The 17,095-nt window shown below is 39.6% G+C and overlaps 3 protein-coding genes across 3 annotated transcripts; 1 reads left to right on the top strand and 2 right to left on the bottom strand.

Annotated features, from left to right (window-relative positions):
* Positions 1-365: 365 nt before the first annotated feature.
* Positions 366-1,455, top strand: LOC111594568 (uricase). Its single transcript, XM_023307924.2, has 2 exons — positions 366-907; positions 971-1,455. Exons 1-2 carry the CDS (start codon positions 379-381, stop codon positions 1,453-1,455), a joined length of 1,014 nt encoding a protein of 337 aa, XP_023163692.1. The 5' UTR covers positions 366-378.
* A 9,484-nt stretch (positions 1,456-10,939) lies between these two features.
* Positions 10,940-11,934, bottom strand: LOC111594538. Its single transcript, XM_023307879.2, has 2 exons — positions 11,708-11,934; positions 10,940-11,653 (listed from the first exon to the last, which is right to left on the bottom strand). The coding sequence occupies exons 1-2, from the start codon at positions 11,832-11,834 to the stop codon at positions 11,085-11,087; spliced, it is 696 nt and encodes a 231-aa protein (XP_023163647.1). The 5' UTR covers positions 11,835-11,934; the 3' UTR covers positions 10,940-11,084.
* A 2,866-nt stretch (positions 11,935-14,800) lies between these two features.
* LOC111594577 lies at positions 14,801-15,645 on the bottom strand. Its single transcript, XM_023307935.2, has 3 exons — positions 15,510-15,645; positions 15,277-15,456; positions 14,801-15,200 (listed from the first exon to the last, which is right to left on the bottom strand). Exons 1-3 carry the CDS (start codon positions 15,555-15,557, stop codon positions 14,928-14,930), a joined length of 501 nt encoding a protein of 166 aa, XP_023163703.1. The 5' UTR covers positions 15,558-15,645; the 3' UTR covers positions 14,801-14,927.
* Between the last annotated feature and the right edge of the window lie 1,450 nt (positions 15,646-17,095).

The raw sequence follows: 17,095 nt of genomic DNA, 5'->3' as shown, positions 1-17,095 counted from the left end.
TTGTTAATTTTATCTTTAGAATTAGTTGATAAACATTTATATATTTAGTTGGAGCATAATTGTTAAGAAGTCTCTTCAGTTACCTCATTTTCAATTATAAAGAGATTTTTTGATCAGTTACAATTTAATCAGCTAAGACAGTTATTAACAGGCAAACAAACAAATTTGAGCATTCAGAAGCAGATATCGCAAGAGGTAATAAAGCAGATGTTGTTTATCTATAGATTACAATATGAGTATATTTAAGATGAAAGTGAGATTCGAGAGATTTGCGTCAACTGTTGTAATTTGTATGGCGATTAGATTGTGGCGGACATATAAATAGGCTCAGTTGTCACTGTTGAACAGTCATTGAATATCTGTTGAACACGCATCATCATGTTGGCAACTCCTTTGCGCCAGCTGAGCAGCCTGAAGCTTCCCACTGCGATGGTTAAAGAGCAGAGCCAACAGTACGAGATTACCAACAAGGGATATGGCAAGGATGCTGTCAAAGTGATGCACATCAATCGCAAGGGTCTAGTGCACAGCATACAGGAGCTGGAGGTGGGCACACATCTGAAGCTCTATAGCAACAAGGACTATATGCAGGGCAATAACTCGGATGTGGTAGCTACTGATTCCCAGAAGAATACAGTCTATCTGCTGGCCAAAAAACATGGCATCGAGAGTCCCGAAAAGTTCGCTTTGCTCTTGGCCAATCATTTTCTAAAGACGTATGCTCACGTGGAGGAGGCCCATGTGCATGTCGAGGCGTATCCATGGCAGCGCATGGGACATGATAATTGCCAAGATAATAACGGTAACAACAATTCGGAATTAAGTGGCAATCGGCTGCTGCACAACCACGCCTTCATCTTTACGCCCACGGCGATGCATTACTGCGATGTGATTTTGACACAGAATGGTAGGCACATCATCGGCATAGTCGAAGAGAAGATGCCCTTTCATTAAGAACTTTTTACCGCAGATCCCAAGCAGACTGTCATGAGTGGCATCAAAGGACTGCGCGTCCTGAAGACAACTCAATCTTCATTTGTGAACTTTGTGGACGACGAGTTCCGCACGCTGGCAGATCAGCACGATCGCATCTTCAGCACTGTCGTGGAGTGTTCCTGGGAGTACTCAGACACGAAGTCAGTCGATTTTCTGCATGCCTGGCAGACGGTCAAGGATATTGTGCTGAGGAACTTTGCCGGCGATCCTCGCGTGGGCATCCCCTCACCCTCGGTGCAGCATACGCTGTATCTCAGCGAGAAGCAGGTGCTCGATGTGCTGCCACAAGTGTCTGTCATCTCAATGACCATGCCCAACAAGCACTACTTCAATTTCGATACGAAGCCTTTTCAAAACCTGGTGCCAGGCGAGAACAATGAGGTCTTCATACCGATCGACAAGCCACATGGAACCATCTATGCTCAGCTCTCCCGCAAGAGTCTCAAAAGTCATCTGTAAAGCAAATGTGAAATGTGATGTGATTAAGGACTGTGCTCAAAAATCTATGCAATTTATAATATTTATCTGCTATATTTTTATATAAAATTCTTTACTCAAAAACTATTAAACTTAATGAACTGCAATCGTGGAACTATATTCATATAATTTATGTAAATATCCAGTTAGAGTGAAAGTTGGAGCAGAAATTTAATTACCTAAGAAACTGAGGCGAAACACAGAAATTAAGTGCGTCTTTTTGCCCAGAACCCATTGAAAATGGGAAGTCGAGATCTAATATATTTAGCAAAATGTTTGTAATATAAACATAAATTCTTGATCAGAAGTATAAGCTGAAAGATCAGTCAGTCTAGGCATAATCATGACTACCAGTCAATGAGACGTTAAGATAATATCGAAGGGTATTTCATAATATTTAAATTATTTACAAAAAACAACGATTACTTGACATCTATCAGCAGAACCTGTTGGGCAAGCAGCTGAAACAGTTAACTATACTTTGCATTTTTTAACTCACTTAATTTATCAAGGCTGTCTTCACTCTTAACACTCTTAAAATGCAGATTGAATGGAAATGTATGATATATAAATGTTGGGAAAATCCGTAGAGGTTGAGCAATATATCTGCAGGCTCAGCAGCCTGTGGCTCCTCTATGTATCTTAATGAAAGTGTGCAGCTAAGGAATAGGATTACCTTAAAACTAAGCTATAGCAGAGCTTGATTTAATTAACAAGCGCCACAAATTTGTAGCACAGGGTCTTAACCTATAGAACCTCCCTGAGCTGTTGGTAAATGTTCATATAATGAGTAAAGATTTAGCAGCATTTCGAGTTCATAAATAAAAAATGCAATTAAAAATTGTTAGCAAAATACAAACTCTCCCTAAGCTCGGTCATATTCTGTTAATTCACAAAAATATAATTTCTTTCTCAACGCGTGCTTTAAATAAATAAAAGTTGATAAGTCATTCGCCAGAAGTCGACAGTTCTCAACTGCTTGCCTAGCAAATACATTTCTATTTGAGTTATAAAAACATAGTCTTAAGACTTTATTTACATATCTACAGTCTTCAGTGCACAGCTGGGCATACCCTGCTTAATCTGCCCGTTGGACATTTCGTAAGCAAAGATAAGAAATTTTCAGGTGTCATCAAAATATTTGCTTTCTCTTCATATCTTAATGATCCACTGAACTTGCAAATGCAGTTAATGAAATCCGGGATGATATTTACCCATTGCCGTGCATTAGTCACACAACAGTTCTCCAAGACGTATTCCACCTGAGCTACTGAGAAGCGGTAATCTTAAGCAGCTAACAACTGATAGCGTTAAGTCTATGAGTAACACCTATAATTTCATGTGGTTCTCAGAAGTTTCACATCTAATTGAAATCTTTTTAGCGTATTCTGTGGACTTAAAGTTGCGTTTGCTTTGGCTTGAAAGTAAAGATTTCAGGTAAAAAGTGTAAACTTCGCGCCTCGCATTTTACCATAAATCTTTTTGGGGTCTGTTTTGCGAGCATATGTAGTACGAGAGGCAACACAAATCATATAAAAATGCAAATGTTTCACTTCGATCTCTCGTTTAAGCGCATATAAAAGCCAGCAGTAAATTTCAAAAGTCAACTTCATGACCCGGAAAATTGCAAAATAAGCCAAAAGCTACCCTTCGCTGTGGGGCCAGTGGGGCAGGAGTGGCAGGGCAGAAGCCACCTGACCGGCTGCTAGTTTCATTTGACTCGATTTACATGCATATACACACACATACACACACGTTTATTTGAAATTCATCAAATTTACATCATTTGCTTGGGCCCAGGAAGTGCTGGCCAATCAGTAGAGGCAATCAGCACTATTATTGTACCTAATCAAAGCTCAGCCACAGAAATTGCAACTGTCGATTAGCTGGGTCCAGTCGCACCCTGTACAGTGAACACGTGTGCGTTGATATCTCCATTACGGTTGTCAGCCACAAACGAGCAACACGTAATCATTCCCATTTGTGTGAATGGCGTTAGAAGCTGAAGATTCTTTTCTAAATGACGTAGAAAGTTTTTTTTATTGCATCTTAAAATAAAGTTATTTGTGTTTGGAGTGAATCATCAGAAGCCTAAACATAAACTGAAGTAAATATAAACATTTCGAGACGTTATTTGTATTATTTATGAAATTGAAAGTCAACTTTGAGATGTATCTTGGGATGATGATGTTAATGATGTATTATGAATATAGAGAAAACTTTGTAATGTGTATAGAATTGACTGATTCCACATATGAAATCATCTAAGTAGGCTATATCTTAGCTAGTTAGTCTACACTCTTAAAGCTACCTTGATCTCTGCTGTATTTTAACATTTAAACATCAAGCCGACTGCATATATCATCTGTATACACATCTCTTGCCTAGTAATATATATATAAAATCTATTTAAAATGTTATACAAACTGAAGCTTGTTATTTCTTCTTCTGTATGCCCTTTGTGAAAGCAAAATGTTTTTAAATACTTGACATAGAGAGCAAAAGTTTGCTGTTAGTTTTCATATTGAAGATTTTTGCATTTGGAATTGCTGTTGCAGCTGCGAGTGGCCGCAGTCGACGATAAATAGCCAAGACATCTGTTAAGAGCCTGCTCTGAGTGCTGTATATATAATCAGTGTTTACTTTCTATCTGGGGCAGGAGTTCGTATAAAACTTGGAACTTAGTTAATGTGCCTTACCTTCGAGTTGATCTGTGAAACTGAACTCGAGGGTCACACAAAACTACACTCAAGCAAAGTTCTGGGACAGGTTTAGTTGTTAGTTTGTTTATGCGCTGGCACACTGCCTGCTGGCAGTAAATTCCAGTTGGAAGTCAAGTTGGAAGCATTGGCCAAGTTAGCTTACCTTGTAGTTGGCTTCAGTAAACACGTGTATCATACAGAAGCCCATTTTAGCTATCGTTCATATGTTAATGTTTGTGCATTAGGCTAGAAGGCGGAGCCTCTTTAGTTGCCTCTAATTAAAAGCTACACACACACACACGCACGCACACACACACACAATTTAACACTGTCACGCATCGTTTCGTGTGGGCTTTTGTGTTTCGACCTTTTTGGCCAAAAGGTAGGGCTAATCACTGAGGGATGCAGGCATTCGCTTAACGACTGCTCACATAGCCCTCAGCCCTCTAGGTCTGTGCTGCCATCGTTCCCTCTGCAATAGTTACAATTAGACTAATGAAAACCGCATCGGAGCTCTGTAATTTGATGTCTAGCTTTCAGCGAGTCTGTAACATCCCCGAGTTTGTTTATCTTCTGGCTGCGTTTGGCTTTTGCCAATTAAAATAAATTATTATACAATTTACTCGGAAAAGGCAATGCCTGTCAAGAACTTAACACAATTACGCGCAGATTTATAACGTTTTTAGACGGCAACAATAACAAATGCAAAAAGAAAAGAAAAAACGAAAACAGAAAACATTTTCCACGGCAATGGCCACGAATTCCGCTGTTGCTCTTGCCCCCTGGGGCAGGCAAATTGCGAAATGCGAAGTATAATGAAATGCTTTCAGCAATCGATGACAGACAGCCAGCCTGCCGGACAGACAGCGTGCCAGACTGATAGACAAACGATTGTCTGTCTCCTGTGCTATTGCTGCTGTCTGCCATTTGCGAAATGCATTGCATTTGGCTTTTAAATATTTTTTCATACCCTGTGCACCTACAGCAAAAAAGAATTGTAATATTGTAGACTGAATATTGAGCGAAGTCTGATAAACTCATAAAAATATAAATATTTTCTCGCGAAAGTTCATTTCTCTTTTTAGCTGTCTACCTGTGGGCGCAAATTCAGGTGGAGTGAGACCTTTTTAGGGTTGATGTATTTATCGATAACTTTTACTTTTATGTATTCCATTTGTAAATCAATTTAAGATGAGTCTTTGAGTACTCTTTAATCTGTAATCTTAAACATTTAAGGTGCAAATTAGTTTCTGTTTCTTTTTTTTTGCATATTTTTAGGCAAAAGTCTGTGAAAATTGATTTATAACTATATTTTTGTTTTTGACTACTTCTTTAACAACAAGTTGCTGCTTGTTTTATTATTGATTAAATACAGGGTATTTTTAGGCAGGCAATCTCTGTGTCTCTCTCAAGCCCTTCGCCTTCTCTTTTGCTGCTCAAAACATTTTATACTCATTGCCTGTGACAATGATGCCCATTTTGATGGATTAAAAGTTAAAAAGCTCTCGCAGACACCCTGGGGAGTACGAAAAAGTGAGACAATAGACCAGACGCCCGTCGCTTGATTTAAATGCGCAAAAAACGAAAAGTTGACCCAGCAAATTTTTTTTGGCCATTAAAGGTCGAGTTGGTAAATCACGAGCAGCAGCTGCCCAAAAAGAGTTGAAGTATATATAAATATATATATACATAAGATATTAAGGTAATGCAAGATATTAAAGGTAATGCAAGCTTTAGACCAGAATCTATATATATATATGTAGCATATGTTGCTGTTAAGTGTGCAACGTTTGCTCCGGTATTATTTGCCTATTTTCAAGCCGCAATTGCCTGCGTGTCTGCTTAACTGTTGTGGGGCTGGGCTCACTGGCCATGGCTAATGCATGCTGTGCAACGACTTTTGGCCATGGCCGACGGCCATGTTGTAGCTCAGAGTTTGCATTGTCCTCGGGTGCGTGCGTATGCGGGCAGCCATTGACTGTTGCGCGGAGCAGTTTTAATTGGATAACACGAACTGCGTTGACTGGCGGCTAATTGCGGAGCATTAGGCTGCACATTGGCCCTGACAGCTGGTCCTGTCATTAGCCACATTGCCAATTGAGGCAGTCAAGTTTGGCAGAGCCGCAGCAACAGCAACTAAGGTTCTCTCACACTATTTGCAAAAATTTTTTTAATTTTAAAGCAATGCTCGCTGACTGCAAAGTTTAAGCGCTGTCAACGCCGTGGCCCAGCTCTGCAAAGTGACAAAAACTTTTGCGGTGATAAGCGTCAAGTTACGCTGCTGACTCCTAGACTCGCTCGCTGTTGTATCCATAACGGTAGGGTCCGTCTTGCATACAAGCGTGCAACAGTATTCCTTTTTTGAATACCCAGCGTACGTTGGCTTAGAAAGGGTATATACCGATTGCGCGACTACAGATGGAGGCACACGTAAATTTAAAAATATTTAAATACTTTTAATATTATATAAATATCGATAAATATCGATACATTTACTTGCTGGGCTTAATATCGATTCAATATATATTTAACAATATTACAAAATATCGATAAATATCGATTCACTTGCATGCTGTACATATTGTTTACAAGTATAGATATTTATCGATTATTTTATATTATTATATTTGAATTAAATCGATTATTGTAAAGCCTATCCAATATTATATATTATTACTCATAGCGACTAGTAGTAGTATTAGTTGGACTGTGTCATACTTATTAAGTGCAAATTGATAAATATCGATGTCATCAAACACAGCCTTTTACGATATTGAGCTGTAAAATGTTGTATGAATATTCAGTTATATACATCCTAGCATCGCCTCCCCCTAGCCCTTTCCCTGAAAATATTTGTAGTTAAGCTATTTCAAATTAAGAATCATATCCAGGGCATCAATTGGTCGATTATACTGCTTCTTGATTATTCTTTAGTTGCCATATTTTTTTCTTTTACTTTTATTTTAGCTTCCGCATTTGAGCCAACTTGTTACTCAACTAGTACTTACAAGGATGCGACTCGACGTCATTGTCAACGTCATAGTTTTGCCAGCTGCTCCCTCTCGCATCGCCATCTAGGCAGCCCCTCGCTGCTGGCTTTTGCATCTGTTTTTGTCGTCATATCAGTTTTCGTCTGAATAGACACGTTATCTATACACAATATGGCTTAAAGTGAGCCGGCTGGCCGCTCTAAGGTGTCAGCTCTGTGCCCAGAAATGTGAGCTGAGCGCCGAGAGTTGAGAGCTCCGGCTTGGTGTGCGTGGGTGTGGGCGTGTGTGTGTCAGGTTTGCATGTTTTGAATGATATACTCAGCCGCAGCTCGTTAGCCAAGTGTGTGAGTGTGTGGCATGCATTGTGGCACAATTCTTTTGTATTTTCTTGCTCAGACGTACATTGTGTCGACACAACCTATTGCATTTCTTCGGCTCCTGCGACTCCCATAGCCACGGGCTGCTCCACTGGCTGCTGCTGCTGCCGGAGGTTCTGTTTTTTGCCATTTGAGGCAACAACTTTTGCTCGCTTGCCTTTTGCCACAGCAATTATCAAGCAGCAAGTTTATAGACTCTTGCGGCTGCTCGTTAGCCACATTTGTTTGCATGAGGCAAGGCAAATCTAAATTAAAGCACTTAACACCTGCATAACGCAATTTAATTGAAATTGCGCAGCGCCACTCGAGTAGAACTCAATGCAATTTATTATTGCCAAATGGCAGCAGCAACAGCAACAGAAACAGCAACAATTTCGACTATAAATTTGATTTCAAGCCAGAAATTGGAGAGAATTGCTGCAGCTCACAGTTCAAGTTGCAAGTTTCATTGGGCACTTTGTGCATTGCACTCACACAGATGCATAAATAATGCATGTCTGATAAATTAAACAATATATACTGGAGCGGCCATTAGTTATGCATAATGTATACGCCATGTGCACCAGACTTTAACACCCGCACGGTGCAGCAAGAGACAAGCGACAGGAGACAGCAGACAAGCGACAAGCGACAAGCGACAAGCGACAATTGCAACGCCTGCAAATGCCTAAAAAGCGGAAACGGAAGCGTGCATAGTGCATGGCATCTGCACAAATGCCACAGCACAGTGCAGGACATGGCCAGACGAGAATACGAGAATGAAGTAGCTGTCAATGAATTTTTATCTATGGAAATAAAACAAAAACTTTAAAGATGTTCGCAGACTATTGGCAACAAGTTGTCATAGAACTGCAAATCAAATAAGCTCGTATACAAAGTATAATGCTTGCTATCACACTTAACAGATCTAATTACAGTTAGCAGCAGCCCCGCCCCGCCTCCGCTTGGCCCCGTGCTTCATAACTGAGGCAGACAATGGCTCATCATTAGAGGTAGTCAGCATAGGAAACCGCCCCTGGTGGCTCTGTGGCGCAATGCAAACACAACTGTAATTATGTAATGCATAAAGGCCACATTTACCGTTGTGCCAGCCAGCCAGCCAGCTGCCATACGGTCCATCCGCTTCCAGTTGCCCCCTCCGCCCAATGCCATTTGCAAAATGTCGAGAGATGCTATAATTGAAATGAAAATTACTGCAGCTGCCAAAGTCAAAATGTTGCAGTTGACAGCTTTAGCTGCTGCTGTCGCTTCCCATGGAACTGGGCGTGCCATTGGCTATGGCAAATGGTCTGGTGAATGCGACAAGATGTTGCATGATAGTTCTGCCAGCCCCCTAGACGCTGCAGCAGCCCAGCAGTCAAGCGGGGCAACTTTGACTGTAATTACGCATACGTCACGTTGCCAAACTGCATAACTTAGGCAAAAATGGCTGTCAAAGCTCATGTAATTTTCGACTTAAAAATTGCCAAACATACTCACATAGACACACACACACACACACGCATACACCTTAATACACACTACTGCTCCCCGCTTCTGGCAAAGCAATTTGCCTGCGCTTTGTTGTGCAGTCAGCGGAAGATTTTAATGACGTTTGCTGCTGCCACTGCTGCCACTGCTGCCACTGCTGCCACTGCTGCTGTTGCTGTTCGTATTGCTGCTGTTGATAGTGGAGACGAGCTCTCTTAATTTTCGAATTGACTGCTTAAATTTTAAGTTGAAGTTGCCAAAACTGCTTGAATATCTAATTTGTACTGCAAAAGTCTTGGCTATTGAGTGACTTATCAATAAGTTGGCTAATTATTATTTGTCTAACTAAGATTATATCACTCACTCACTCACTCAATTGAGACCTCAATAATTGTAGCACTTATATATATAAAACGTGGATAAACGCAATAGATTTCCAGCAATATTGAGACTTTTCAGCGCAGTTGCCAAACGAGCTGCGACAGCGGACTATAGGCAAAATGGTCGCACGAGAGGTACAGAAAGAAGGTACAGTTAAAGGAGGTACAGAAAAAAAAGTATAGCAGTGACTTAATAGTAAGATGCCTTTTTTGGACACAAATGCTTTCTTGTCATGTGAACTTTCGAAAAAAATTCCGGGAAAAACGTGCAGAAGACGACACAGAGCACTTTCTCTTCAACTGCAAAAGCTGGATGAAAGTAAGAAGCGACATGGCAGAAACTATCGGTGAAGTCAAAGTAGAGACTATAATGAAGCTAATGTGTAAAGACAAAGCTGCTTGGAAAAGAGTCTGACTCTGCTATAAAAAAGTATTGCAGCGAGAAAAAGTGGGTTTTGGATGCAGCAATACTGATGACAGCGCTCAGTATATATATTACATTATTGAAGCAAACAAACTAATAATGCATATAAAAAAGACACAAGATCTTCTATATATATATATATATATATATATATATATATATAAAGTATTTTCATTCATAAAAGCCATTTGCAAATTTGTTTTAAAGTCTTAAAAACTTTATTATTATCGCATAAGTTATGAAGCCCACCTGAAAGCGTCAGCCGAGCAAACTTAAAGATAAACCAATTTGCACCCTTTATGAAAACTTTTAGCAGAGCATAAGGATAGACACGCCCACTAACGTGTGGCTGCCATTGGGGGAGGCGGCGTATGGTCGGTGCTGGGGCTTAAGTTTCGATAAATTTAATGGAATTTAAAAGTCGTCAATCAGCAGCGCCAAAGCCGCAGCCTGGGCAAGTGCTCATTTTTAATGCATTTTATACACAAGCACACACACTTTACACCTTACACCTCCCACACACACATGCACATTTAAGCTGCAATAATGAAAGCAAAAAACAGCCTCACCGGACGCAGCCTTCGTCGAGTGACTTTGCGCTGGCCGGCAACAAGGATTTTATAGCATTCCTATAATTAATGATAAATATCGCACTGGGAGCACATGCGATGCCGTCAGACATCAGACGGATTGAGTCGCCTCCAAAAGGATTCACACTGGCATGACAAATGGTGGGCGCCACCAGCGCCACCAGCCGCATATTAATTGTTAACCGCCAACGTCATTCGAAGGGATAAGCGACTAATTACACAGCCTGTTAGCAGCTGCCCAACTGAGGGTAACTCAATTTGCTTCTCTTAAGCTGAAAGTGAAAGTGCATTGAGTATCTTCTGTCTGCAAATAAATGTATTATCAGTTCTCTTACCACACTCTCACGATTACTCTCATCTTCTCTCCATCTATCTTCTCTAACTGCCTTTATATATGTATTTCTCTCTCTTAATTTTAGTTACCCCCAATTGCAATTGCTTCAATCCTTAAGCCGATAACCCCTTTTATTTTAGGGGTCAGCGGGTTGCTGCTCCCATCCACTTCATACTAACACATTGCATAAAATAGTTAGTTTAACAAAAGATAACAATATTTTGAGCAACTTATAGAAATCGCACAACAATTTGAATTTATGAAGTATTTTCGTCCGGCTACAAGCTGAACCCATTTAACGAGTTGAGCTATTTGATGCAGGACGAGGCGTCTTATCCGTATTACTAGTCCGATTGGGACAATATGTGCGTCCAGAAGTAAAAGATGAAAACGGCGCAGCCCAGCTGGAACCACTGCAGATACTTGATCCACGTCATCGACTGGCGGTATTCGATGTACATTCGCTGCACGATCATCGCGAGATTTCGCTCGACCACGTGGGCACCGGCAAAGTGCAGCTCCTCGAAGTTGTGCACGGCGAACCATATGGGATATTGCTGATGCTCGAGATACAGGCCCGAGGGGCGTGCCACGTCCCCAGGCTGGGCCACGATATTGGCATCGTCCGGCCCAGCATTGGGTCCCTCGCCCAAAAAGGGGATGATGTCCTCGTGGAGCAGCAGTCGGCGCATGCAGCACGGACAACGTGAGAGCACGCGATTGTGCAGATCGGCCCACAAGCAGGTCCAGCAGAACAGATGCCCACAAATGGTAATAACCCCGCCACGAACGTAATCCTGACAAACATTACAGAAGTAAGGGGACAGCAGGTGATTCCTTTGCCGCCGACGCAATTCTGGAATGGTTGCCAATTGCCGATTCATCTGTTGCTCATCCTCGGGATTGAGATCGACTGTATGGAACAAATAGGACTACAATCTGGTAAAGAACGTTTTAACTGGCCAACCTGCGTCTCCCGCGGCTGAATCTCCGTCTCCATTGACAACCACATCAAAGTTGTCGTAGAAGAAGTCCACGAAATCTTGCTCATCTTCCAACCAGTCATTGTCCCCCTCCGCGTGTGGCATCTCCATGCTCTTTCGAATCCTTCGATTTTCTTTCACTATTACGTAGACTCGAAGCAAAATGTATAATTTGTATTAGAACTTGTGTACGAATAAAGTAAAACTACTTGGATTGATTTCAAAACAAATGGAGAGCATACAAAAGGCGACTGTCTACATCGAAGCTTGGTTTGATTGATGATTGAGCATTGATTAGCCATACCTAATGGTTGTCACATTCCATCAAATCAAGTCATAGTTGCGACTTGTGCTCTGCCTTGGCAATTAGGCAGAAGCCCTTGCTGACTGCCTCATAAATTGCAGTCTCGCATGTCCGTGTCGAGCAGGCGAAAAAAATCTGAGATGAGCTCGGCCAGTGTCTGACATATGGCAGCGTAATTTATGCATACAATGAACCAATGCAATGTGCTGGCTGTGGCAAATGCCACAGATTCATTTTGCATTCCCTTCTGTGGCCTCGCAGTTGACCTTTTGTAGCTTCGTTCAAATTTACGCGCTGCGCCTGCCAATTTCGTGTGTGCCTGAGTGGGTGTGTGTGTGTGTGTGTGAATTGTGCAGGCTGGAATTGAATGGCCGTGGTTATTGCACTGTCGAATCGATTGCCTCAACGAACCATGCCATACACACATTATTGACCCACATCGCATATTCGTTTTACATCATTTAAATAAATAAAACACCGAAATTAACAGTGCGTGCAAATAGTCATTAAACTCCTGTCTCGCGGCAATGCGTGTGCACTCAACTATGGCATTACAACTATTTATTTGTTAACATAAGGACTCTCAGTCCCTTTATAGCTGATGCAAAAAAATATAAAAAATAATTTAAAGAAAAATTAATATTAAAATTTAACCGGAAAAACTTTAGTTTTAATAATAATTGTTATTAGTTAATCGAGCCCCATTTACATGTAAATAAATAAATTAACAGTTAAATAAAAGCATATTTTGTTATAAATTTAAATATACATTTATATATATGAATACAAATTTATTTAAATTGGCTCTTGAATATATCGTTCAAAAAATATAATTCATTTCAAATAATATTATTATATTTTTAGTTTCGTTAAAACATTTTTTCTCAAGTACAAAATTTAATATTAGTTATTAAAATTTACATTATTTTTCAACTTTATTTGTTAATTCATTTTTCTCAACTAAAAACAAACAATTATTACTATTAAATTTTTTTTAAATATTAATAGTATTTAGTATTCATTATGTTTTCTTATGTTTTCGTTTAATTAATTTTATATTATTATATTTTATAATTTTATTTGAAATTTATTTCACTTTAAATTAACATTAAAATTATTTTTGTTTCATTATTTATTGTCTCCTCGACGAATTATTTATGATTTCTTTAAATTTATTTAATATAATTGACATATATATATATCTAATTAAAATCTAGTTTACTTTTTTCTCAAGTTAAAATTGAATAAACATTTTTAAAATTAAAATAATTTTTAAAACAATTTTTTATTACATTTTCATGCTCCACCCATTTCAAAAGCTTTAATTCCAAAGAGTTGTGTTTTCTTTAAATTAATTTTCTATTATTATTCAGATCCAGATAATTCCAATAAAAAAACTCTAGCGGCATTTGACATTTAATTACTTTGCCATAAATCGCTTAAAATGCAAAAATATTTTCTCTCATTTGAATTATGAAATAAATGCACGCATTTTAAACTGCATTTAATTTAAATTGAATCAAAATTTGTATTTAATAAAACAAGTGTAATTATAACGTGTTAATGCGCGGAGCATAATTAAAAATGTTATCAGTTACCGCGGCATGCCTTTTTCACGGCATTTGGCAGGTGGTCGGATCGAGTTGCGTGTGGAGCTGCCAGTAACTGTTCGCTAGTGCCAGTGGTTGTTAGTTTTTATTGGCTTCATTTGGCATTTGATGGCCACGCACCACCACCCAGCCACCCACCGTCACATGTGGTGCAGTCAGTTTGATGGTTGTTTTTGTGGTTGCCAATGTTGTTGTTGTCGTAGACGTTGCCAGAGCGAAGACTCGTTATTTGCATACAAATAGCATTTAGACTCATAATACACTGCGTATACACAATAAAAGTGTTAAGCACTAAAGCAGCAACAAGGACAACCGCATGGGCTGCCCATTAAATGCAACAATAAATTGCGTATACGCCACGAATGGGTCCACGATTCGACATCCGGAATCGACTGTCATGGCATGCCCGAAATTTAATTAGTTGGCATTTAACATTCAGCATTTCGCAGCTGTTGTTGTTGCTGCTGCTGCTGCTCATTTTCCGTCATTTGGGCATTTTATTTATTTAGCTTGTGTTGTTGTTTTGTTTTTTTTATTTTTCAGTTAATTAAACGCACGCAAACATTTCGACGCTCTAAATTATACGCAATTAAATTTGAAATTACTTTCGAGTGAGTTTTCCTCGCGGCAATAACTTAACTGGAAATTTAACTGTGGGCCCTGCTGCTGCCAAATGTCACATTTGATGCGCCCCTTTCCAAAAAGTCAGTCGACCAGTTGCGTAATTGGCCAACGCCTAAAGCAACTTGGCTTTAACTTTTCTGGCTGGCAAGTTTCAGGTACCTTTAACTTGATATTCTCCAACTTAACCTTGTTTGTCTCGCTACGAAAATTGCACTGTCTGCGTGCTTCATTATGTATGAGACAAAAAAAGGCTAGTAAAGGCGAAGCAGTCGGGCACAACCAATTGCACAATACCCTACCTCAAGCTATTACACATAGTTCTAACTGCACTTTGTGTTTCTAGTTTCAAAGTTTTCCATTGCTATTAAGTAACTCCTATCAAATTCCAGATCTCAAAATTCCATAGTGGATAACAGATAAATAACTACACAAAGTTAGCAAAAACAAAACCAATATTCTCTTTTCTCTCTGTAGACGAGTAGATAGACCAAGGTGCAAGACACATACTAGACACAGATCTCTTATGGTTTGAGCAGTCAAGAGTTCAGAGCTGACTGCGTGTTTATATCGTATTAATAGTAGTGCCGTACGCTTTCTAAAAGCTTGAGCTATATGAAAATACATAAATAATTAATTTCGAATATGCAGCTCCGGCTGAATTTCCATCTACGGCAGCGTTTCATTAGAATTCTGCATAGTCAGGTCGGGAAAGTTATGTAACGCAACAGCGATCATAATCACAAAAATCAGAGCGACAATCAGCAGTACAATTGTTAACACAAAAAACACCAAGGTCACCGTGCGGCACGCATATTCGAATGGAGTATACAAATCGTTTACCTTTACACTACTACTCAGCTGGGACATGTACTGCGTCTTGATCACTGTCGACAGCCCAATGCAGTTGGCCAAAATCAGGACGATCAGCATGGAAATGAGCTGAATCAAACCAAAAGCAAGTCAAGTCGATTATCGATATATATACAATAAATACATAAATAGCATCAGCACAAACCACATAGCGGATTTCACGCCTGGGAATCGCGTAGTGAGAACCATACAGCCATGTGCTCAGTCCATAAAGTATACAAATGTACGCGGTGCCCGCACTTATAGTTTGCTGCGCCAACTGCTCATAGCTCGATGAAATAGGCATGATGCCGCCAAACACTGCAGCATTCAGTATACAGATCAGCTGTCGGTTATACAGATAAGCAAGTCCTAGACTATGGCGATTGACAGACCCACCGCTGTTATAAGCAATATAATCCCAACAATTTCCTTTTTGGACAACATATTGGGAGGTCTATGAGCTAATTACTGCGAATTTAGATCTGCTTTTTTTTATTTTTTTTATTATTTTTTATTAAATAATATCAAAAACTAAAAGACTGAAAACTCGAAGTTATAATAAGAAACGAATATATAATACAGGGGACAGAACGTCCTGTGCAAAAGTTATGACTGTAGATTGTATATAAAGAAAGTGTTTTTTAGAGATATAAAAATTTCAATTGCAAGGCTACTTTATTTGGTAACTCATTTAAAAGCTAATAGTTGCCTTTCGTTGAGTTTAGCTTGACATTTTATAATGATTAGACATACAACTAAGCAACGCTTGAAAATTGTTGAAATTTCTTATCAAATAATGGTTTTGTTATTGGTTCATATAAAAGTTGTGATTGTGATGATAGTGAATGTGTGAGTTCTAGATTGGCCAAAGTTATCTGTAAGCATTAATGTCATAAAGTGTCTTATTTAATAGATTTCATTTCATTCATTTTAAAAATATATTTATTTACTTCAGAATGATTTAAGCTTATGTAACTTTAAAAAAAACAGTTGACACCTGCTTTTATATGAGTTAAGAACTATATTTATTTAGATACATCTAAGTTTTCCTTCTAAGCTTTACTCTAAAAGACTTTTGCAATACCCTTTTCTGAGATGCATTCACTTTTAATGCATTTCTATAACATCCAGTTACATTTGCAGCAATATTTTATATATCAATCTTCGATCGGTCTGCACAAAGTATTTCAATTTGTGCTAATGAAATACAGGCTACATATAGATTTGAAGTTTCTCCTTTTGCTGTGTGGATACATTTGATTTCGTTTCCCTTCCACTCCACTCCCCTCTTATCTTATCGTGCCATATAAATGAGTTCTATTCAGACTTTTGCTATTTGTGCAACTATTATTGAAAATTGTGTAGCTTGAAAGAGCCGTGGCCGGCAGCTTCGGTTGCCAGCCTACTCTCTGGTATTTATATAATCATTCAAAGCAAATTGAAATTTTCTTTTTGGCATTGAGGGCACTTATCTAACGGGCGCAGGCATGCTGGCTCCAGCTACGGCTGCAGCTCCTGCTCTGGCTCAGACGGTTCTGGCCTCATCCACATGAAGAGCGATGCCGGCAACCGGCGCTAATTCATCAACAGTAAAGGCAATTTAGATACTCATCTAACCGGATATCGACAGGCAGTCAGGCAACTAGAGAGCGAGACAGCCGGGGACAGGACGAGACAGATGGAGACAGAGACTAGGGAAAGCAGTGAGAGCAGGTTGCAGCAGGAGGCCAAGTGAGCTGATACCGCTACTGATACCCTTGTCCTAGTACCCGCGTCCTTGTTTGTGGCGGTTGCGAGTGAGGCGAGATCCTGACAGGGTCCGGGTTCGGGTTTGGGTCCGGGCTCTGTCCTGCAGACAGAGTTTCATAAAATATTGATAGACGTGAAGTTGGCAGCGCATATTCGCTTCCTGTTCGTGTCTGCCGCAGCCATAAATAATTTGCTGTAAATGCAATCGTGGGGTTACATGGCGCGTAACCGAA

Source organism: Drosophila hydei, unplaced genomic scaffold, assembly GCF_003285905.1.
Source record: "Drosophila hydei strain 15085-1641.00,03,60 unplaced genomic scaffold, DhydRS2 tig00008119-arrow-pilon, whole genome shotgun sequence".
Taxonomy (NCBI): domain Eukaryota; kingdom Metazoa; phylum Arthropoda; class Insecta; order Diptera; family Drosophilidae; genus Drosophila; species Drosophila hydei.
Note: the sequence above shows the minus strand (reverse complement) of the source record. Positions and strands in the feature narration are given on the sequence as shown.

What these genes read in the sequence shown, in the direction of transcription:
- LOC111594538 (XM_023307879.2), bottom strand. Translation starts at nt 11,834, where the DNA reads ATGGAGATGCCACACGCGGAGGGGGACAATGACTGGTTGGAAGATGAG. An exon ending in TTCAGCCGCGGGAGACGCAG is followed by an intron (nt 11,654 to 11,707) that starts GTTGGCCAGTTA and finishes TGTTCCATACAG; the next exon opens with TCGATCTCAATCCCGAGGAT.
- LOC111594568 (XM_023307924.2), top strand. Translation starts at nt 379, where the DNA reads ATGTTGGCAACTCCTTTGCGCCAGCTGAGCAGCCTGAAGCTTCCCACT. An exon ending in TGTGATTTTGACACAGAATG is followed by an intron (nt 908 to 970) that starts GTAGGCACATCA and finishes TTTTTACCGCAG; the next exon opens with ATCCCAAGCAGACTGTCATG.
- LOC111594577 (XM_023307935.2), bottom strand. Translation starts at nt 15,557, where the DNA reads ATGTTGTCCAAAAAGGAAATTGTTGGGATTATATTGCTTATAACAGCG. An exon ending in TTATATTGCTTATAACAGCG is followed by an intron (nt 15,457 to 15,509) that starts GTGGGTCTGTCA and finishes TATAACCGACAG; the next exon opens with CTGATCTGTATACTGAATGC. An exon ending in GGCGTGAAATCCGCTATGTG is followed by an intron (nt 15,201 to 15,276) that starts GTTTGTGCTGAT and finishes GGTTTGATTCAG; the next exon opens with CTCATTTCCATGCTGATCGT.